The 23,751-nt window shown below is 34.5% G+C and overlaps 1 protein-coding gene and 1 pseudogene across 3 annotated transcripts in view; one reads left to right on the top strand and one right to left on the bottom strand.

Moving 5' to 3' along the window:
• Positions 1–23,405, top strand: part of Sntg1 (syntrophin gamma 1) — a 396,311-nt gene extending 372,906 nt beyond the window's left edge. Inside the window, exons 16-19 of one of the 3 annotated variants that reach the window (XM_075967101.1) lie at positions 2,269–2,421; positions 5,643–5,735; positions 17,747–17,857; positions 21,937–23,405. In XM_075967101.1, coding sequence (XP_075823216.1) covers positions 2,269–2,421; positions 5,643–5,735; positions 17,747–17,857; positions 21,937–22,095 — 516 coding nt within the window. In that variant the 3' untranslated portion in view covers positions 22,096–23,405. The remainder of the gene's footprint in view (positions 1–2,268; positions 2,422–5,642; positions 5,736–17,746; positions 17,858–21,936) is intronic. The other 2 variants (XM_075967103.1, XM_075967104.1) reach the window with 2 other exon arrangements.
• On the bottom strand, positions 6,393–16,162 carry LOC142847333 (aldo-keto reductase family 1 member B1-like; annotated as a pseudogene).
• Positions 23,406–23,751: the final 346 nt, after the last annotated feature.

Below are 23,751 nucleotides of genomic sequence, written 5' to 3'. Positions count from 1 at the left end.
CTAATAGGAGCCTGCGAGATGGTTGTGCTGAGTATGCAATATTGTAGGGGCCAACCTCAAGAGGTTTCAGAGGGCAAGATTATTAGTAAATGGCTTTAAAAACTCCTTTATAACTAAGAGACTGTTGTGCTATTTTGGCAAACAATGGGCTACTTGCTGCCCTTGACCAAAACATTCTTCCTGAAGCTAAATTCAAGAGTTTTGTATTAATAGTGTTGACAGAGTAGAGTTCAAGAAAGACTAATATTGACTGAGCCATGTGTTCATAGATTTCACGCAGATATACAATGAAAAGATGCAAGCAGATCAAGGAAAAATACAAAATATTCAGCTTGAAAAGAAAGGGAACACTAGAAAATGTCATGTTGAAGACAGAATTTTATTTATTAAACCAATTCAAAAGGTTATATACTTACACTCAATATTAACATAAAAATGACTATAGAACTTACATGCAAATTGAGAAAAGAGCAAGTTTTAGTTCAGGTAAAAGTGATGGCTCTACAATTCACTCCTTTTGATCATTATCTATTTTCTGACATTACATAAGTTACAGCAAATTCCCTTCACTTATGCTCATGTTTTCAGCAATTATGCAGCATTAATTTGTGCATCTTTTTAACTGCTTGTACTTAATGTGTAAATTGTTCTTACACAGCAGAAATGCTTGAAAAAAAATAGCAAGTTATTGGATGTTGTCTAGCCTCTCTAAGTCGATAAAACCTTCAGCCTTATTGTTGACTCTAGAACTTGTCTCTTAACCTCCTGAAATCTCAAAACTTTTAGTATTTCTTCATGAATCTCCTCAGAGTCCATCTTCATTCTGTAGAAGTGGCAGCGAACTTTGAAGTGAACACTCTTTAAAACTTTGAAGAAATTCTCTCACTCTCTAACATTTTCAAATTCTGTTGATTTTTTATGCTTTGCTTTATTTTACTCAAACCAAAGTTTCAAGAAATAGAAATGCCATATGCCTTCCAGGTGGGAAGTGGCTACACCAAGACAGTGGGTGATACAGTGCAGGCATTCAATGACTTCTTTATAATTGTCAACTATATGTCTATGATAAATATTTCTGTAGGCCAGTAATAAACCAATTACTGAGGTAATGAGTATATATAATCTTGACTGCCAGCATAAAGTGTTTACACAAGTATATGAATTTGTTTAAAATGCATAACAACAACTGTGAGACAGTGGGCAGCTAAGGAGACAATGGTGAAAGTCACCCTCTGAAGCCAGAGTCTTTCTTTAGAAAGGGACTGTGAAATAAGCCAAAGATATTATAAGATGTACCAACAAGCACTCTGTGAATATTTTGACCCCAGAGCATTCTTTCTACCACAATGCATCATGGTAAGTAAACCCATTTTGTAAGAATATCTTAGCATTGCAGTTCCAACAGTGGTCAGCATGCTTCCCCACAAAACATGGTAATAATGGCTCATACTAATACTTAGGAAGAGCAGTGAAAATTAGAGAATTCAACATTCACCACATATTCAATGTTACCTGCATTCACTACTTTTTGCTCAGTCATGTTTTTAAGACTTTGAAAGATTCAGAACATGTTGAGTGTTTAAGAAAGTGAGATAATAAGATAATTAAATGTTAAAAAAAGGAAAATGTGAGGAAAGTTACCATACTATGCTTCATTGAGCTTTGTACAGAAGAATCTGAAAGATGACTTAATAATTATATTTAAGATAGAAAAGGAGTCTTTTAAATAAACTGGTGCCCACTCCTTTTTAAAAACATCTAAAACATGTAAAAGGAAAAGTTCACAAGGATGGAAACATAACTCAGCAGTTAAGTGAACTGATTGCAGTTACCAAAGACTTAGGTTTGATTCCCAGGAGTAGATGGTGGTTCACAAGTAACTGTAAGGCCAATTTCAGGTGATCCAATCCATTTCATCTTCTGGATGCTTCAGGCAAACCCCCATAGAATAATTAAAAAATAAAGCTTATGTAGAGAAGCTAAATAAGAAGGTGAACCCAAAGAAAAACTTATAGTTATCCTCCTGAATATTGGAAGGAGACAAGATTGCCAGGCAAAAATTTGGAAACTTGGAGGTGGGGGTGGGGTGGGGGGAAGGGGAGATGGGGAGAAAAAAGTGTAGTGAGTATTCTGATAAGATTAATGACAGTACAGAATTTCACATGTTTTATAGAATCTACACACTGTTTTAAGCAGCATTGGTAGGTATTTTCTGTGCTGAGTATGAATTGATGTATGCCAGCCTGTGTAACTCCAGGTTTTCATCAGGACAGTGACCTGCTGGATCGGCGGAAACATTGCTTTACTATGCAGTCTGAGTGTGGGGAGGACTTCTACTTCTCGGTGGAGTTAGAGAGTGACCTTGCCCAATGGGAACGAGCCTTCCAAACAGCCACCTTCTTAGAAGTAGAACGGATACAGGTAAGAACCTGTGTGTGTGGTACCTGGGGATATCTAACCACTCACTTGAGTTCACAAATACATGAGCACAGTTCTGTGAGGTTGCCCCCATCTCAAATGTTTAGCTGTTATTGAAAAATGAATAATTAGTCATATTATTTAAGTTCTTTTTACATGATTTTGCCTTTGCAGTCTACTTCCTAATAAATATTACTATAATTTGAATCTTATATAAAAATGCTCTGAATGTAGGTCACTATTTATGAGGTTGCTTCAGTTCTATAGACTTGACCACCTAGTTTCTAGATGCCTCCCTTCATCTCTGCCTTTAAAGCAAAGCATAGTATGTGAAGCTTTCTTCAAAGGTTACTTCATGCGTGGCCAACCTCATAATTTCTAAGGTTTCCTACCATACCCCTTTTACATGTATTTGAGTAAGTTAAAGGACTTATCAAATCTGACTTAGATATGACTTCATACTGAAGAACTACAATTCAGTAAGTACCCACTGGATACTTGTGATTTGCAAAATGTAGTAAACTTGAATCCATAGAGGAATAAAATAAGCAACCTCTGACAACAAATGTTTCAAATACATAAGATCCTGAAACAAGACACCTCATAGAATTGGTTTTGTGGTTGGCTTGGAATAAGATAGAGCAAAATTCAAAGTTAAATTGGTTCCTGCCCCTTGCAGTAGACTCTGAGATCAAGGACAAACATACATGGACAGTTATTTTTTTAAACACATACGGTGACAGAAATCAAAGGAAAATATTTGGAATTTATTCAACTTTTGGGTTGTTCATAGTTCATAATTTCTCTTTGTTTATTACATTAGAAATGGGTACATTTATTTGATTGGCTTGGATTTTTCATTTTCATAAAATTTCATTTGCAAATGTGAATAAACTAACGGGAAGAATGTTGTTCAATATGTATAGAATGACTGTCTCAGTTTTGTTAAATATGGGAAAATGGAAGATACAGACTGGCAATACTTACCTATAATCCCAGCAATTGGGAGCTAAAGGCAGGTCAATAAAGTTGAGTGTCATCCTTAGCTGTATAAAGTAATTTGAGTCAAGTCTGTGCCACATGGGACCCTGTCTCAATATAGTAAAATACAATAATAGGGAAAGTAGACCTAATGAAAAATGCACAAAAGGAAAACTAATAACTTCATTAATGCTATTGAAAGAGATGATATATAAGTGTTTTTATTTTGAAATAAATTAATATTGCAAAGACTACAAAGTGATGATGTCTACCTTCAAATATATTTATTTACTTATTCATATTTTATTTTGAACCTGTAATAAACATAGTATAGATGCTAACATATTTATTTGAAAGGATGATCCATGAAAGCACACACTTTGAATACAATCTGAATTATCATTTAAATTTATAATTAAACTTAAGAAATGTAGTGAATATTGAAACATAAAAACCACAACTTAGGAAAATAGGTTACATTTCCTAACTTAAAAAATAATGTGACGGGCGGTGGTGGCGCACGCCTTTAATCCCAGCACTTGGGAGGCAGAGGCAGGTGGATCTCTGTGAGTTCGAGACCAGCCTGGTCTACAAGAGCGAGTTCCAGGACAGGCTCCAAAACCACAGAGAAACCCTGTCTCGAAAAACCTTAAAAAAAAGGAAAGAAAGAAACCCTGTCTTGAAAAACCAAAAATAAGTATATAAATAAATAAAAATTACAATTTCCTAAAAAAATAATGTGAGATGTAATTCATTTAGGCTAAGATTATTGCCTTTATAATTTTACTAGGGTCATTGACACATTTACTAGGTTCAAGGACACATTTATTTATAACTATAACTAACATTTGTCATAACTATATACTAACATTTGTCATAACTATATACTAACATTTGTCATAACTATAACTAACATTTGTCGTAACTATATACTAACCCAGTTCAACAGTTACTTCTTTAAATATGTTTTGGAAAGTACACTAATGTCAAAAAATAATTACGTTTATTTAAAATTATTTTTTATTTTTTTCTGAACATGTCTTTATTTGGTAGTAAAAATTTATGTCCAGCGGTTCTTTAAGATATTTATTTTATGTATATTTTACCTGTAGATGCTATACAATATATAATTATGCAAACATCTTGCAAAGTGATTCATTTTGGAGCTTCCACAAAAGAATATTTTTTTCACAGTAAAATAACTTTTCATTACATAAATGTAACAATTAAACAATAAATAAGCATTTTATTATATAAATGCATTAAATACACTCAGATTTGTTGACATTTTAAGTTATACAGGAAGGCTTTATTGGATCTCAACTTATATATTTATCTATTTATTTGTTTCCATTTAATGATTATTGAGGCAATATAATTTAGTTAGGAATGTTGAACTTAATGAGAAAATTCTATTGCACTATAACAAATACAATTTCACCTGGAATCTTCCTTTTAATTGGATGTACAAAGAAATGGCAAATAATTAAGACTACATAAAAGTAAACACTGTAGCCTTGAACCCTCTTTAATGTTGATCTTAGTTTTAATATATTACTAATGAGTGAATTCAGCTATTTAAGAAGCCCATGTATTAAACAAATACAATCACACCAAAGCATGTACTTTTTTGACCCATTAAGTATGGCTTCTAATCTACTATTTTAACTCTAAATAAATAGTTATCATGGTTTTAGGTTTCTAATGCAAATTAGGCTTTAATCATATGTATATAATATTCTGATAAAAATAACTTGTTATGGTAAGTCATAATTATAGGCACTTGTGATAGGCAATACATTATATAAATATAATACAAACAAATACAATATAAGAATTAGCATCTGAAAATTGCTGAAGGAAATAGTTCCCTCACATGTTATTTATGATTATAGTTCATCTAATAGAACCATTTAGCTTGAAATGAAATTCAAAAAAACCTAGAAAACTAGCTATAAAAATGTTTCATGTCGTATATGAGGCTTAAATTGTTTCATATATGAGTTATGTCCTTTTAATATTTTAGTATCTATATTTACTTATCTTTCCAAAATTTTACAAGTAAAATTATGATGCAGGGGATCAAACCTAGAGTCAATATTCATGTTAGGAATTTATTATTTTACTGAACCTCACTTATGCACATGCTAAGTATTACATGCATAGAGAATATGTTATATTCCCCCTTGATAGTGATGCTGTACCAATCACCTGGAAGCTAACAGTATTCTCTGCTTTCCCAGTGCAAGACCTATGCTTGTGTGCTGGAGAGTCACCTAATGGGCCTCACGATTGACTTCAGCTCGGGTTTCATCTGCTATGATGCAGCAACAAAGGTAATATGTTCCGGGTGGCGGGAGAATTAGAGCGACAATATTGTCAACTGAGAATGAGTGAAAAGCCTTTGAAGTCTTTGCTGGACTCAAAATAATTGTATTTTGCGTTTAAGATCCTCATTTTCATTCATGGAACATAATTTACATTATAATGTGTTTTTCTTAAACAAAGTTTGAATTTTAATAAAGCATGATTAATGGATAATTAATATACCAAAGTAAATATATATCACTCTGTCCTGATATACATATAAATATAGAAACAGATGATTGATTGATGGATTTTATAGAGACAGAGACAACATATAGGTAGATTGTGGAAAGTACATGAATAAAGGAAAGATAGATGATAGGCAACAGCCAGTCTAAAGATAGATGATAGAAAGATGCATAACAGTTGATTAATAGTATATACAGATTTATTCTCCTTTTGAAAATATAGCTTCATACTTTTGTTTGTTTGTTTGTTTTTTTTTTTGGTTTTTCGAGACAGGGTTTCTCTGTGGTTTTGGAGCCTGTCCTGGAACTATAGCTTCATACTTTTGGGAAATTTTTTTCCCTAGATATTATTTTGAAGAGTTCTGTCAGTTCTGTCACGATTTTTCTGAATTAAATCTAGATGATGAATATAAGGAACAGGCTTTTATAGTTAATGTCTCAGAATTCCGTATGGAATGGTGCAGCTTGGGTGTTTGGAAACTCTAACAAATGAAGGTCTGCCTTAAACACATGAATTAATGTGGATACTGAATATTCTGATGGGTTTTGTGTTTCACAAATCATTCATGCCCTTTGGGAAGAAATGGACTTTCCTGAACAATCATAGTTTTAAAAATAGTCAGTCTGGTGGATTGTGTAAAAAACTAAAGTATTCCATTCTTTATTATCAGTTGGAAGTGATCTTCCAGCTCCTCTAGTTCCAGTCTCCTAGTTCATGCTACAGCATCTTCAATGGTCTTCAATTTGCAGGAATGTGTCTTGCTACTGTCTCCTTTATTAAAGGATGGCCTAGGTTGGTATTAATTGAAGCATTCCCTCTCAATAGTTTTAGAGACTAATGAGTAATCTGTTCTTAATTTTCTCTCAAATTATTGTGTGCATAAGATTTTCTATAGAAAATAAGACAGTAAGACATAGGTGAGAAAAGTAGAGTATAGATTATTTAGGGATGAAGTGGATCGAATGGTGTACTGAACTGGTCATGTGAGCAAGACACTAGCACATTCATAGAGAATTACGATGGTTCATGACCCAGCACCCGTGACTATCATTCAGAAAGATCCCACTATCTAAAGATTGCAATGGCAGTTTCGTGTTCACAGTGAAATCCAATAAATCATGCTAGAAGAATAAAATTATGTCACATAATTTGTGGTCTCTGTGGGATGCCTAAAGAATACTCAGTAATTAAAATTTCCAGATGTACCCTTCTGATATGTTTAGTAAGGCTACTATCAAATAAAAATAAGCTTGTGGGTGTTAATCTAGTGAAATAACTAATCTACTGATTAATTAATCAACCTGAGTATTAAAATAATTTGATAAATATATATAGGAATAAATGAAACTTATTTGAATGAAAATAGTCTTTTTCAAATTGGAAATGTTGTGTTTACTTAATATGAGTCAATATAGCCAGCAGTCTATACTCAGTCATTTGTTAGTCTCTAGGAAATATTTGAAAAATTTGATCATTTACTTGTGGCTGTTGTTATGAAAATTAACAGCCTTATTAAAATATAATATACACACTATATCCTCCACTCCTATGATACAGACTAAGTACAGTTACAAAATGGTGTAAACATCACCAAATCCACTTTGGTAACTTTCCATATTCCCAGAAGAACATTTTTATTTATTAGTGATTTCTCTTTGCATCAGTTACTTTTTGAGAAATTTAGAATTTTATATATTTATTTTGTGTGTTTCAACATTTTCCCTATATGTATCACTATGTACTCTGTGCACATGGTACCCATGAAGAAAAAAGTCTGTTAGATACCCTAGAACTCGAGTAATGGACAATTATTGACTGCAGCGTAGGTGCTGGGGATCAGACCCGTGTTCTTTGCAATAGAAAAAAGTGCTCATAATTGTTGATCTATTAGACCATATTTTTAAAAATATTATCATTCTTCCTCTCCTCTGTGCACCCCTTCTATCCCTCTATTTTCTCTCAAATTCATGATGTTTTTACCTTTGTTATTGTTTTACACACACAAACAAATACACCCTGCTGAGTCCATTTAGTTTTTCTGTGTGTATGCTTTCAGGGTCAATTACTTCTCATTGGATAACCAATTAGGGCATTGGTGGGTGTATATTTGGTTCTCTTATCATTGATACTGCATATTATTCAAACATGTTTTTTAGTAAAAATTTTAAAACCATCTTGTCTCTGTTACAAACAGAGGACAACTGAACCCAAAGAACATAAGCATGCTGGCATCAAATTGCCCATTGCCATGACTCACCTGCCGCTTCTTCCTAAATCACAGGAGCATTTTACACACAGGGCATTTTATGCTGCATAAATGTCCAGAGTAATGATGAAGGCAGAAAAGCATTCATTCTCCAACCTGGTTAAATGTTTAGTCAGTGTTATCTGTTATTGGTGTTTCTCTGTGAGATAGCTCTGGGACTACCAGCTTTCAAACATGGTTTTAATCTGTTAGGCTTTTATTACTGTTGCTGCTACAGCTTCAAGATTGAATTATATAGTACATGATTAATTCTAATATAGGCTACTCGAACCAGTTCTTTTGTATGAGATATCCAATAGTCATAAATAACACATAATGTGTTAGTATTTCATTTTAAGATAATGATTAGCTCATATCTTTTAAATTAATACCCATAAAAGATTAATAATATTTGTAAGCATTAGTCTATTGTCTGAAGTTGTTATAAGCTTATGGTCTTCCTTATTAATTATTATTAATTTTAATAAGATATAAAATGTAAATATTATTTTTGAGAATATGTAAAATTCATGCCATGTGTAACAGCAGTAATTTCTAAAACTTGCACATTATAATATAAAATTTACTTAGGGCATCACATACTTTGAAGACAAGACTTGGAAAACTAAGCTGGAACTGACCTGGAAGCCTCCTCCCAAAGGAGAACCTCTGATACCAATGGAAGGAATTATGCAATGCAAGTTTCCAAGAGAGAAAAACAGGCAATAGTCATTCTCATCTATGAAGCCTATAAACCAAAATACCAATCCTAACAGGAAATATTCAATGGTGCAAGAGTGAGTGGTAAATAGTCGTTAATAGTATAATCATAGTAACCAAGTTTGTCTGATTGGATTAAGGCAATTCAAAAATAAAATAGCATCAATAAAAAGTATGATGGCATGTGTACTCAGAAAACTAGAGAATTGGTGTGACTACAAACTGTACTCAAAGTTAAAAGTTATGAACATCCACCCGCAGAGAACACATTCATGGTTCACTCTATTGGAATTTTTTCTGTAATGTGTTTCTACAATTATAACACAAATTCTACCATGCTATTCTTTATGCTTCTTTTCTATAGTGTTTTAATTATTTTACATTGAAAGTGACTTATTACGATTCAGGAAGAAAAATTGAAAATAAGAAAGATAATGTGTGTTAGCAACTTTACACGTGGAGCCACGTATGACAGTACTCCTAGGAGTCTGACCTCTGCACAGACGCTCTGCGGAAGCTTGACAGCTTTCTTCTAGCAACCTAACCGCCTAATAAATATCTCAGAGGCAGACAAGTTATTAACCTGCTGGACTTTTTAATGTTACTTTTCAGTTAAGTCAATCCCTTTTGCTTTGAGGAAAATGAAAAACTTTGGATTTATTGTAAAAACACACACAAAAGCTCATCCATTTACAGAAATAATCTAACAAATAATTCTTTTCTAGTGCTTGCATACCTTAAATCAAATCTAAGCTAAAAACTCAAGGGATATATGACTCCAAAGTTTATGTGAATATTATGCAAATACAGCCATAAAATTCCTGAAAACTCTTACTTGAATATATTATGGAGTAACATGAAAATTAAGATGTACTTTAGTGTCCATATTTATAATTCAAAGTGCATAATGACAACATCAGGTAAACGACAAAAGTATTTTTGCTAAACAATAACAACTTTTCGTATTCTTTGTACTTGACATCTTTATCATTTAAATTTCAAAATTTTCATTTCTTATACATTTTGATAATTTTCTTTTTAATGTGATTTTCATTAAGAATGCTTGACTTAATTATTTTTAATGTATTTTAGTTAGTTTATATTGGAATTATGAATTTTACTTACGTACAACTATTTAAATAATTTAAAAACCCATCTTGGAACACTTCACATATTAAACAAATAAATAAGTGTTATACATCAACCTTATAATGTTATGCTGAAATTATAACATTTAAAGATTATTTCTAAGTAGCCCATATTTCAGTGGATGTCGTCTCCATCATAAACATGTTATTTCCTCTGGCCATGCAATCTGTGTTAGGAGACATGTTGTTCCTGTGAATTGCTTGAGAGAGAAAAGATTTTGTTACAGAGTTTCAGAGCTACTAGTCCATGAAGCAATGCTTTCTTTGTTCTGAGCCTGTGGTAGGGGACATCATGGCCAGGAAGAGAAAAGAACAAGAGTCCTGCCATATCCTTTGTGAACATGGCCTTAACGACTAGGCTTTATCCCATTAGCTCACATATTTTACCATCACAGCCACTTTCTGCAGTGTGATCTTGGGGCTGAATCAAACAGCCAGGCCTCTTGACTCTTCTCCAAATCATAGCTAAATACATTGTGCTTGTTTCCTGTTTTGATTTACCATGACAACACCATGTTGCTCCTATCCTCTAAAACATGCTTCTGGCAGGCCCTGTAAATAGGAGAAAGCTACTATGAACCTGACTGTCTTTCTTTCTTTAAGGCAGTTGTTATACATGAGACCCTACCCTCACTAATGGACTGGTGCTCCTATGAGGAGTTTCAGGGAATACTCTTGTTTCTTTCACCTCTGCCTTTTATCACATAAGCTGGCAGCAGGAAGATGCCATCTTGCACACAAAGTGTGAGCCATTGTGCTTCCTTCTGTGGAAAGAAGGGAATAAACACTTGCATGCTCAATGACAAGCACCAATACGTGGACTTGATCCACCATCCCACACAAATCTAGCTTGATCAGCCTACTGGGCTATGTGTAAGGAGTGTCCTAGAGAAGCCCAAGTGATCAGTAGCAGCTACAGGAATTTCTATGTGGGTGAGAGCTATCAAGTTGGTAACAGTAGAACTGAAGTGTCAGTGTAGTAGAAGATGAGGCAGAGAGGGAGCTAATTACGTCTACATGATCCTGTGGCTGCCTCTACATATTGTGGAAATACTCATTTAAGCCCTGTCCTCTGCAATAGACTTTAGGTTTTGAAAAGGGATTTTACAGTTCTAGTATCTAGCAGTGGTCATCAAAAAGCCATAGTAGCATGCTTAGTCCTCCCTGAATGCCTGACACTGCTCCTCTAGAATAATATAAGCCTGAGCTATCAAAACAGAGCAGAAAATTACTTAAACTGCAAGCAAAGCCAGAACTAAGGCTTTTAGTGTTAAAACTAAACTACAAGCACACACTTTCCACTAGAGTGGAACCTCTACATTGGGCAGAGTGATGCTGTAAGCCATAATTCTCTAGCAGTTGCTTTCTGCTTTTACAACCTTGTTGAAAAGCTTTGTGAATCTTGAAACACTCTGAGCTTCAGAGATTTTCTTTTATTACTCAAGCTCTGTTGATTTTATTGGTTTCCTCAGTCTTGAGAGCCTCTCTTCTCTTTCCAGGGGGTAGCACTTCAATTCAGGACAAAGTACCTAAACACTGTGAGTTTTCATCATGAACTATATCTGTTATGATACTGTTGATATTTGGCTTCCAAGTCAACAGAACTATAAAAAGTGGTGTTACTTGTGAATTACCCAGTATCTACTATTTGGTGTATTCAGAAACAAACTCTGTCACCCATAGAATCCAAAACTCCTGCCAATTAAGCACAAGTTTTGCCTGTCTCTTAATTATTTAGACACATGCAACTTTTAAGAAAATAAACTTAGTAACAAATAACATACTGACCTAGCTGTTGATTATTTTTTCTGTCTAAATAAAAAGGAAGGTTTTAATTTTAACATAGTAAAATTACATAAAACAAAACAGGTATCAAGCAAGAATTACAGTTACAGTATTTATATCTACTTTATCTTTTATCATAACTAAGTAAAACTATAACTATCTATTCTTCAACTCCATCAAAGACCTCAGAAGGATATAATATTGCCTAAATAAACAGGAAGTGCATTGTAAGCAACTTTCAAAACTCTAGAATTGACAGCGACATCGCTGCCTGGATAGTCACCCAAAGTTCTTCTGTAATATTAGGGCATCCATTTTCAGCCGATAGGTTCATAGAATCTAGCGGACATTTCCATGAAGCAGGAAATTTGAAAGACTGTTTCACCTATCTTGGTAGTTTTTCAGTCACTTTCTTCTGTATCTAGTTGTTGATTTTTGCTTTTAATTTTTGTTAACATGACACAAGCTAGCATTATCTGAGAACTGCAATTAACAAAATGCCTCCATAAGATTAAGCTGAAAGGCCATATCTAGCCTCTCCATTCAGCCAGATGCTGACCATTCCTCTCCAGAGTCTATCATCATAAGTGATGTCCTCATCCTGCATCGAGGTAACTTCATGCAACAAAGGGAAACTGATGCAGAAAACCACAACCAATCAAAGTACAGAGCCAGAGAATCAAAAATCATCCAGGCCCAAGTACTTCTCTCTCTCCCATTGTCTGCATGACTTAGTGTTACAGCATCACTCTGTCCAATGGAGAGGTTCCATTCTGGCTTAAAGTTTGTGCTTTTGTTAGACTGGAAGCTTCTCAGAGATCTGGCATTTGCTTGCGTTTTAAATAATTTTCTGCTCTGCCCTAGGTTTCATAGCTCAGGTTTACACTACTCTGATGCATAAAATGTCGCTGATCCTAGAATCTTCTTCCAAATCATTCTCACCTGTCAGAATCCACTCTGAGAGGAATCAGCAAGGAGTACTTGGAAGGGGGCGTGAGGTTATAGGAAATGGAAGGTTAAGAGAAATGAAGACAGAAACATAGGATAGATAGGGAGGACTGAAGACCAATACCAAACAGCCCTGAGTTTATTTCTCAGCATATATTCTAAATACAGTCAAAAGGCAGAACAATGAACAGTACAATCAGTTAACCATCTTCCTGCACTGTCCCTGGGAGGAAGCTCAAGCAGGTGTATTATTTTATTGAGCTAAGTAGCTTCTAATCTCTAAGAAGGAGTGCCTCTGGCTGGCACACACCATTCCAAATCTTAATAGAAAAATGTACTCTTCCCACTGGACAAATTGCTCTTTCTATGGGCTAGCACAGCTGTTGCTCATAGCCCTCAGAGATACTGGATGAAGCAGAGCAAGCAAGCTTGAACTCAAAGACTTCCTTAAGCCAGAAATGACTCCAGATGGAAACTGGTTCACACGTGGGCTCCCTCACTCACCACCATTCAGAATTCCATATCTTTTTTATGATTGCATATCACCTGTTCACCTCTATAACACTAGTATAAAATTAAAGCCTGGCAAAATTATCAGCTTGAATTTCTTCCTACAGACTAAAGCATATAGAAGGAACAGAATTACTTCATAGGTACAGAATTACTTCATAAAGAAAAAATGTATGGATGAAAAGAATATCATGTAAAGAAAGAATTGAGAGAATTTTACTGTCATCTAAATATAGGATATTTGTAGTTTGTACTTTTATTTTTTGGGATGGTTTAGGTACAAAACTTAAATATAAGATGCATTAGTATATTTATTAGTATATTGCATTTTCGTAGTGATCTGTGTAACATCTTATCATGATGTCATTCTCTTCCTGATTGGTCAGGAAGGTGATGCGGCCGTTCCCAAAAGTTCACTGGAGTGTGTAATAAGTATCTGTGATATGTGTTTATCTCAAATATTAAGCAAGTTGTCTTCAACAAGGAAGGACACAGTGCTCAACATACCCCCAATCTCCTCATACAAACTGACATCTTATCACACATAGGGATTAATTTTTGGTTGATATGACATTGAAACTTGAATTCTGGCCTGAGGATGAATGGGATCTTAAAACTCAAATCATTTTTATTGTACTGACCTTTCACCGTTTTATTTCAGTATAATCCAAGATATCTTTGAGTCTATTATAAATAAGAATGCTCCAATGCTCTCTTTCTAAGAATGTTTATTTTCAAATAAGAATATTTTGACTTCTTCATTTCCTATTTATATCCTTTTAATTTCCATCTCTGCTCTTATTGCTGACTAGGATTTCAATCATTATATAAAGAAAAGTGCAGGGATAGTGAAGAGCACCATTTTGTTCCATATCATAGTTCAAAAGCATAAGTTTCCTCTCCAATTAGGACAATGTTGGCTGTAAGAGTGTCATATATAGCCGGGCGGTGGTGGCGCACGCCTTTAATCTCAGCACTCAGGAGACAGAGGCAGGCGGATCTCTGTGAGTTAGAGGCCAGCCTGGTCTACAAGAGCTAGTTCCAGGACAGGAACCAAAAGCTACGGAGAAACCCTGTCTCGAAAATTAAAAAAAAAAAAGAGTGTCATATATAGCCTTTATTAAATTGAGATATATCCCTCCAGTCCTGTTCTCTCCAGAGCTTTTATCATAAAATGAGTGTTGGATTTTCTCCAAGACTCTTTCTGCATCTACTGAGATAATCATATGCTTTTTGCCTAAGAGTTCACTTATAAGGCTTAATAAGTTTATTGACATAATCTATACCAAACAGATCATGAACCTCTGAGTTACTAAAACTGAGGTCATGTGTTGTGTGGTCCTCCTTGAATACTTATTCATATATATGAAGTCACATAAAACAATTAATTCACTTCTAAACCTAGATAATTTTTTACCTGTCAATTCACATTACTTAAAACATTTTTTTCTGACTGAAAGTTCTGCACACATTAATGCTATTTTTGTTTGTTTATATATTTATATATAAATATATTTATATTAAATATGGTTATTTAGACGTAACCACCATCAGATTCAACAAATCAAGATTACCATAGTTAGCAGGAAATATTTAATGAATAAATAAGATCCAATTTTCACATTCTTGAGAGAAAATCTTGCACAGTCCCTGAAGCACACTCGCATATATCATACACTGTAAAGACAGAAATTGCAAATTACTCTATAGATTTTTGTATATTTTGACCCATTTATTCACTTTTTCCCTTTGATTGAAAATGGATTTTTTTTCTCACATAATATATCCTGATTACAGTGTCTCCTTCTTCTACACCTGGCAGTTTTTCCAACCTCCCCTCCCAACTGTATCCACTCCGTTTTGTCTGGATTTTAAGGGAAATAATGAAATAAAACAAAAATAAAAGAAAAACCGACAGGCTGGAATTGTATAAAACAAGCCGAATGAGGTAATCCTTGTGTTTAGCACAGCTCATCAGAGTGCACACCCTCCAGTTCCTGTTGTAGCTGAGTAGAGTGGTCACATCCTCCTTGCTCAGCTCAGTCAAACCCCTTCAGATTTTCAGTATGTTGTGCTGGTGTCACAGACTTTGGGATCCCCAAGTTCCTTTGTTTGGGGAACCGGATCAGCACCTGGACTGTAGGTTTATTGTACTTGTATGCAATTGCCTTAATCCTGGGATCCTCCAGAAGAGAAGAGTCTTGGAGCTTAGCCTTGGGCCTGTCAGGAGAGCCAAGGGGACTGTATGCAGTCACCACAATGCCTTTGGAATAGCAGTGCTCAATCAGCTTCTGTTGAGTTAGGTATAGGTGGCACTCGATGTGATTAATTGCAGGCTTCTCTTTTAAGCCAGGTTTGTTTAGGATCCTCTTAGTCTGAGAGGGTTGAAGTTGGAGACACCAATTGATTTCACCAAACCTTCACCCACCACCTCATTTATGGCTGCCCAATTGTCCACAAAATCATTGTCACTGGGAATCACATTTCCTGATGCATCCAGTAGGAAATAATCAGACCCAGGCTTGAAACCTATTGGCCAACGAATAAGGTAGAGGTCCCGGTAGTCCAGCGGCAGATCGCTGAGCGTCTTCTGGAAGGCTCCTTTCACCATGATCTTGTGGAACATGCACCACAGCTTGCTGACAATGAAGAATCACTGCTGGAGCTTCTCCTGGAGGGCCACTCCAACCTCCTGCTCATTCTGGTACACCTGAACACAGTCAATGTGGTCGTACTCAATGTCAATGGCAACCTTCATGACCTCAGTCACCTGGCCAAGAGGAGACTTCCAAGTGCCCAGGCCCAGGGTGGGCATCTTGACGCTGTTACTCAGCTCCAGATGGCTGGCCATGACTGCTGCAGGTTACACACCCTGACCAACAACTCTATGCCAAAGTCTGAAGCTGCGGATACCTGCTCTCCCCAAAACGATTTACACATGATCTTCCTGCTTCATCTGTCCTTGCAGGAAGTCCTCCTTGATCAACCTGATCATTTTTTAAGTTTGAATGACTTCACTGCTTTTCATTTTCTATGGAAATAGAAGCAAAATCTCTCTTCCAAATTAACAGACCCTTTGTCTTAAACTCTGATGTCAAGTTATTCTTACAATATATATATTGGTTGAATCTAGCACTTTTTTTATAATTAAATGTCTCTTAGCAGCTAAACAATTCAAAGAAGACAACAATATACATGATCTAGACTCTCTGTGTATTGCCTATCTTTATGTGGCTTATTTATCTTATTTTACTTTATACCGTGTTAAGGATATTTTTATTATTTTAAAACTTTGTTTCTTAAGTATAATACTGTATATATTCATTTTATTCTCTCTTCTAAGTCTACACATTTTTAAAAACACACTGTGACCCAATTAGTGGCTCTTTTTGTCTGAATCTGTACTTACTGTGCACCTGTATTATTTTCTTATTGTGTGAGTAAAAACAAAAAAAACTGTTGTAACTTGTATCATGGTATGTTGGTGATTGACACTTCCCTCTCAGTTCTCTGAGAGTCTAGTTTCATGGAGGAGGCATGTTTATGACCCATGTTTATCGCCCAAGTCTGGGAAGTTACTGGATCCACACCATCACTGAATAGTGTGCCATGGTTTCTTGGTAGCTGCATTTTTTTTGTCTGCTGGTAGTGAGCACAGATGTGGCTTCTTTAAAAGGTGACTTCATGGCTCAATGCTATCAGCAAAAATGGTGGCTTTTTTAAGAGGCTCTACTACCAAACACTTTGATGGTATTCATGTTCAGCATATGGTACACTATTCAGGGATGGTGTGTATCCAGTAACTAACTCCTTTCACAGGAAATCTAACTGATCTTGTATGTTGTAAGAAAAATCTGAGGTATTAAAGCTGTACATGCCCCGATTTCCTTAGTGGTTGCTCAAGTTTGCACTTCCACCAGCAATGTAGGAGTGCTCCCCTTACTCCACAGTGGATTAGTTTCTCAATGCAAGTAAACTAAATAAGCAATAATGATGACATACTGTACGTATTTACGTATATACTTTGGTGAAAAACAAATATTTTCCTACCCATTGTTATAGACTCCTATGTGTACACTTGAAATTGTACTAATCTTATTTTTTCAGGACTAATGTTAGATAACCATAGAGGCCAGAATGTCTACTGAAGACATTTTTCTCTTTACTAGGAAAAGAATAGTACTACCTCACTGAAGAATTTACTTAAGTGATGTCTTTGAAAAACTTTGGTGACACCTGATATATATGTTAAATGATAGATTGAATATTAAATATTAAAAGATAACCTTTAAAGAATGAATTTAAATTTATATATTAATATTGGGGTATATTACTACATATGATTAACTTTTATATTTAAAATACATGATTTCTTGGCTTTAATGCAGACATAAACTTTGTTGACTTACTTGTTTTCATTTCTCTTTTCTTTTAGGCCATACTTTGGAGGTATAAATTCTCTCAGCTTAAAGGCTCATCAGATGACGGCAAAAGCAAAATAAAATTTTTGTTTCAGAATTCAGAAACTAAACAAATTGAAGCAAAGGTAAACACAAAAGAGCCATCACACAATACATTTCCAAATACATCAGTGCCTTAAAGATGCAACGAGGAGAATGTGTAGGATCAATAAGCACAAATGTTTTCCGCCTACCTTGAAATAGCACTGTGATCCTAGAGTACTTTTACTTGAAGGCTCTAGTGACAGATTTTCACTGAAAAGCATTGCTCCAGATAAATTACGCCCAACTGATTCTGGGTCGTAGTTTTAATCTGGTATGAACTATAATTACATAAGACTAAAACAACATGCCAAGACCTGAAGGGGCCATACAGCAGTTTCTTAATTTTAAAAAATACCTTGGAAATTTAGCTGCTTTATAGTAATCTATCAAACCTTAAATAGAAGTATAAATTTGCAAAGAATATGGTTTTAAACAACTATGGAATAATTGATAAGTAGTTATGACTTAAAGAAGATGAATTAGTCAATAACTTTCCACATAGTTTTACCTAAGTTATAGTCAACTGGAATATGATAGTGCTGTTGTTAGGTCAATGGAAATTTTAAACAATTTTGTATGTATAAGGATACTTGCAGAAATTCAAAATTTTACTTTTTTCTATTACCCTATAATGAAATCAACAGTAAGATTTTTTAGTTTAAATAATTAATAAAAATATTATTCCTCTGTGGAATAAAGAATAAATAATACGGAATTGTAAATTTAATCCTGTGGTATGGAAACCTACTGTACTTTTTCTTTTATGAAGTCATTGGCAAAATTTATTTTTGCAATCATTTACCTGAGTTCAGCGTGAGTCTTAGAATGGCTTTCAAGGACTTCCCAAGCATGACTCTGTGATGTTCTATACAGTAGCTTACCATGCTGTTCTACATCCTTACCATAAGCCTTCCTTTCAATAATGTGATTCTTCTTTCTCTAGTATGTCTACCCAGGCATTTTTCCATTGTTCCTTCTTGAGAACTTTCTCCATTTATATTTTCATTTCTGAAGTAGGAACTGTGATCATAGCTTTTATGTACTCATTCCTTCTCTTTCACATCTCCAGCGCATAGATGTAATTATCTTCTTGCCTTGCCTTTGTATCCCATGAGGTTAGAAAAGTTCCTTTTTCATTCCCTTTTCTTGTGGCTTGGTTTCTGAACCCTCAATCTCATGTGTCTTCCACACATTACTTGCCTCTGTTTCTTGCTCTTTCTTTTCTCCATAACTATCAATGAAGCATCATTGTGCTTGCACTTACTTTGTTCTTTAAAATGATTTTCCATGTTCTATAAATAAAATGTTCTATAAATGCATATTCATGTAAATTTATTAATATTAACGTTGGTTGGCTGCCTTACGTTTTTAAGGAGGTGCACCATCTCATTTAACCAAGATAGAATCATCTTCATCAGTTTGTAGCCCCAAACCGATGGTGCTATCAGCAAAATGGCATCATATCAACCAGATAGAATCATTGTTGTGGGACCACATCTTCTTCCTGGAAACTTAAAGGATTAATATATAAAAATTTATTAATCATTGTGGAAAACTTAAACAGTATTCATATCAAAACAGAGAGTATGATTTTCTATAGACATGAATTTGAAGAAAGGTACCATAGAAACAAAAATAGGTATGGGGAGAAGAAAAATTTTGAAAGCAGAGGTTTGATAAACTTAGTGCCCTAGATTTTATCTTCTTTCTGTCCCACATCAGGTGGCTTCTGATATGAGACAGAGACTCTAAATTTTTCTTTTAAGAATGTGCTTGAATTTAGAGAAGGAGAGCTACTGCCTAACTCCAAAGTCAGCTTTGATTTTCAAGTGAGTTGCAAATGCCATTTCATATATATGTTTAGGTGTGAGATTTTACCCTGCAGAGGATATTGGTATCACAAGCCATATTTTTCTTTGCTTGGTGATTCTTTTTGGATTGCTGTCTTATTTCTTTAGACATCTAGATGTCCAAGATCTCTTGACTTTTTGAAGATGGGTATTTTTCTGCAAAGACAAGAACAGAACCCTGCCCCAACCCTTATGAGGTTTCCTTGGAATCTGTAGAATTGTCACCTCTGTGAATAAGTTGTCATTTCTATTTATCAAGAGATTTCTCCTTTTCAAAGAGTATCTTGATTAATTTTGATAGTATTCATAGTTTTTCTTCTCCTGTGAAAACAAAAGCAAAACCCCTGTCCCAGTGTAGCACATCTCCTGGTTTCCATTCTTAGGTCAACACCTCCTTGAAATACACTAACTGATTTAATACAGAAGTTTTTTTTTTTTCTGTTACCCAATGTCTCTCTGAAGCCATTGTTTCCTTCTCATTAGTATTAAGAAAATTTAAGGTTAATAAAGCATTATGAAATCTACTTCTGGATATATTTTCCATCCCTTTCTATTTGTTTAACATATCTGTTATAGTTCAATTTGAAGTTTCTGTAAGTGTCTGACCTGTAGGATTTTGTAGCATATCATAATACACTTTATATTATAATAAGCAAAAAACTGTTTCATTTTCTTAGAGACATATCCTGAGCATTGTCTGTTTTTATTTGTGAAGGTATACCCATGATGACCATAACTCCTAATAAATGTGTGATTATCAAATCACTCTAATAACTCTTGATTTCTCTGATGTACCATCAGACTTTTCTTATCTATCATCTTTCTTTCTGATCCATGTTTTTCAAAAGAAAGTGAAGTATTGTGATGAATATTTATTGAATGACCAAATACTTAAATTTTGAAATTAGGTTTTGCTTAGTAAGGCTCGTGGAAAAAAAAATGTCAGGAAAGTTCTGTTGTAAGGAAACAGCATGTAAAGCCTCTGGATATTGGAAAGTCTCAGAAAAACAAAAAAAAGTGGGTAGAAAGGAAAGACTATCCTCTGTGAATTCATACAGGTGTGAACAAGGAAGCCTGAGGGATGGCTATGACTGTAAGAGTTGATCATGGGGCAGAGCAGGTGATGTTGAATTAGGGTCAAACCCAGATCCATCAGTCTCCTACAGTCTATTCTCAGTATCTATGTCTTCCTATCATACACTACAAACCTTAAATTGGTAAAAATAAAAAACTGTAAGGTCTTGATCAGCATCAAATTATTGGACAATAATGAACCAGATGGGTAGAATAATTAAAAACCTAGATCTTACTTAAAGTGCCCAGATATTTAGGTAATTGGAGAGACTAAAAAACAAGCTATAATCTTCAACTTAATAGGAATAATTTTAAGAAACACCGCTTTAATATTTGTGTTCAGTGGCATTCAAAATTTTTTATCTTTGTGAACTGAGAAGAACACATACACACTTGTATAAATCTATATATAATATCTATACCATATAATATTATTATGGTATAATATATTATATATAATGTGTATATATATAATCAGAGAAGATGAAACCGTAGATTTAAGAGGGAAGGTTGTAATAGGGTAGTTGGGATGGAAAGAATGGGAGGAGAGGACATGGTAAATATTGCACAGAGGAGAGAAAGAGGAAGAGAAAATGATATAATATTTTAACTAATTTTTAATTTGAATAAAATAAACCTTAGCTAATAATGACAGAATTTTAAAAAGACTTTGTAAGTGGAAAATTTTGGGAAATACAATAAAGAAGTGAATGTATTTTACTACTTTCAGAAACTGCACTATACTAATCTGACTCTGAACTATGAAAAGGTAAAAGACGACTGTGGAGACACTGAAGGCTCTTGTGTTCCTATCGCAAACCCCAAGATAACACAGTAGGCCTGTTAATTTTCTCTAGGAGTTCTCTGATGTATTATAATTTGTTCTAATTTCTTCATCTTCCACCACAAATGTGAAACTAAATAACAAAAAATACGCATCATTAATCTCAGGTGTTTACAACGTATGAGTTACTCTCATTGCGATCATAAACTGTATATCAGTTTCACTAAGCTTATAAATTTCTTAATCAGTCTCCAATTTTCTTGGCATTATAACATGTCTATGAGAGTATTGTATTTTAATATATTACACATGCTAGATTCCAGATGTTATACATAAAAATGACTGCTTATTGACAACTTTGTGAAAAAAATAATTTTTTCCCCTGATTTACATCTTTCTCCTTTCCTTCCAGGAGCTGGAATTTTCAAATTTATTTGCTGTTCTTCACTGTATCCATTCATTTTTTGCTGCCAAAGTAGCTTGTTTGGACCCTCTGTTTTTAGGCAATCAGGCTGCTGCTTCGGCTCCTGCCACCTCTGCTTCTACAAGCAAAGCAAAGCACGTGGCTTGACAGACTGAGTTCTGCCTAGCAGCCCCACTGTCATTCCTTGTTTGCATCCGAGACCATGCTGTCACCATGTCAACAGTGGAGTCAGACTGCAACTCCAGCGGGAAAAATGTCAGGAGGTAGCTGCAGTAGATCTTACCCTGGCAGGTATCCGCAAATAACCCGGAATGGGCAGAGCAGCCTATTCTTTCTCCTCTGATCTTTATCAGGACACAGCTGTCACCGTGTATGGTGATGAATGATTGGTGTAAAGTATGTAAATAACACAAAAATTGTAAGCTACCTATAAATAAAAATACCAATTAAATGGCTATTTCTCTATTTTAGATTATTTTGTATGACAGAGACATAGTGGGCAGATCATGAACCTATCATTGTATTGTGAGTGTAAATAAATTAAAAAGTAAAGCAAGGCAAGTAGCATGCAAAAATAATAATAAAACATTAAAACCTCAAGGATAGAAGTACCTTAACCTACCCACATGAGTTTCTTCCTATATTCCCATCTTATGTTTCCACATGAGCACTCTGGTTGTGTTTACCAGATTTTAAATCTTCTGAAGAATAAGTAAAGATAATCACATTGGCCTGTGATACACACTAAGAAATGAAACATTCCTTCTTGAATGAATGCTACAAAAAGGTTTTATATTAAAAATGGTATTAGTCCTGAATGGCTAAAACACTCATGATTTCCCTGTTCTTCATGTAAACACTCTTATACTCTTTTGCCTAATGATATTTATGAACAAACTAAACTTTAATAAATTGATATGACCCAAAATTCTTACAGAGAAAATTATGTCAACAAATTCTGTTTAAGAAATAGGACTTTGTAACCCTCTTCTGTTGAGTCATGAATTAAAAAGTTCCTGAAAAGTAGCCACAGAGGCAATAATTTCATTTGAGTATATTTATTGAGTAAAATAAGTGAGATTTGGAAATAATTCTCAAAATACATGTCCTAGAATGCCATGGAGTATGATGAAGTAGTTATAATAGATTAAGACTGCTGTAGCTAGCTTGTGTTAGCGTTAGAAAGACGAAAAGGACAGAAATAGGCAATATGGAGAATGTACTCACAGCTGGGAATGGGGTCTTGCTAGTCACACAAAGCAGGAAGCATTCTCTGGCCCTCATCTAAGGCTCTGTAGATGTCTGCTTTTAAACAACTGGGTACTTATTGAAAAGTAAAAAGGAAGCCCATTTTTGCTTGTTCACATTTCAGTTGATAACTGTTTTAGCCCTTTTTAAATGACCAGTTTTCTAACAGGGAGTTCACTAATGTAAGATTGGAACTAAAATGCCTTTCTAAAAGAACAAAAAAAATTTAATAATAAAAGTTTACAAACACTATAAGAAATTCAATGTTTCCCTACAATAGTAATATTGAAATTGTTGCTTACTATATCAACCAGACACAAAAATTATGGCAAATTTTGGATGTCACCAATATCAGAGTTCTGACTGTCTAACATAAAGTAGAAGGAGTGAATATGGACATATTTTACTATTTCTCTGAAACCTCTGCTACTGAGCAAGGTGCAGCCACATGGTGGGTGACCTGGTCTTGTGATATGCCACAGTCATCAAAACTAATAAAAGGAAATAATCTGGGGTTTTAAACAATGCAGAATTCTTCTGTAATCATGTAAGATA

The sequence above is a fragment of the Microtus pennsylvanicus genome, chromosome 3 (genome assembly GCF_037038515.1).
Source record: "Microtus pennsylvanicus isolate mMicPen1 chromosome 3, mMicPen1.hap1, whole genome shotgun sequence".
In the NCBI taxonomy this organism is placed as follows: Eukaryota; Metazoa; Chordata; class Mammalia; order Rodentia; family Cricetidae; genus Microtus; species Microtus pennsylvanicus.
Note: the sequence above shows the minus strand (reverse complement) of the source record. Positions and strands in the feature narration are given on the sequence as shown.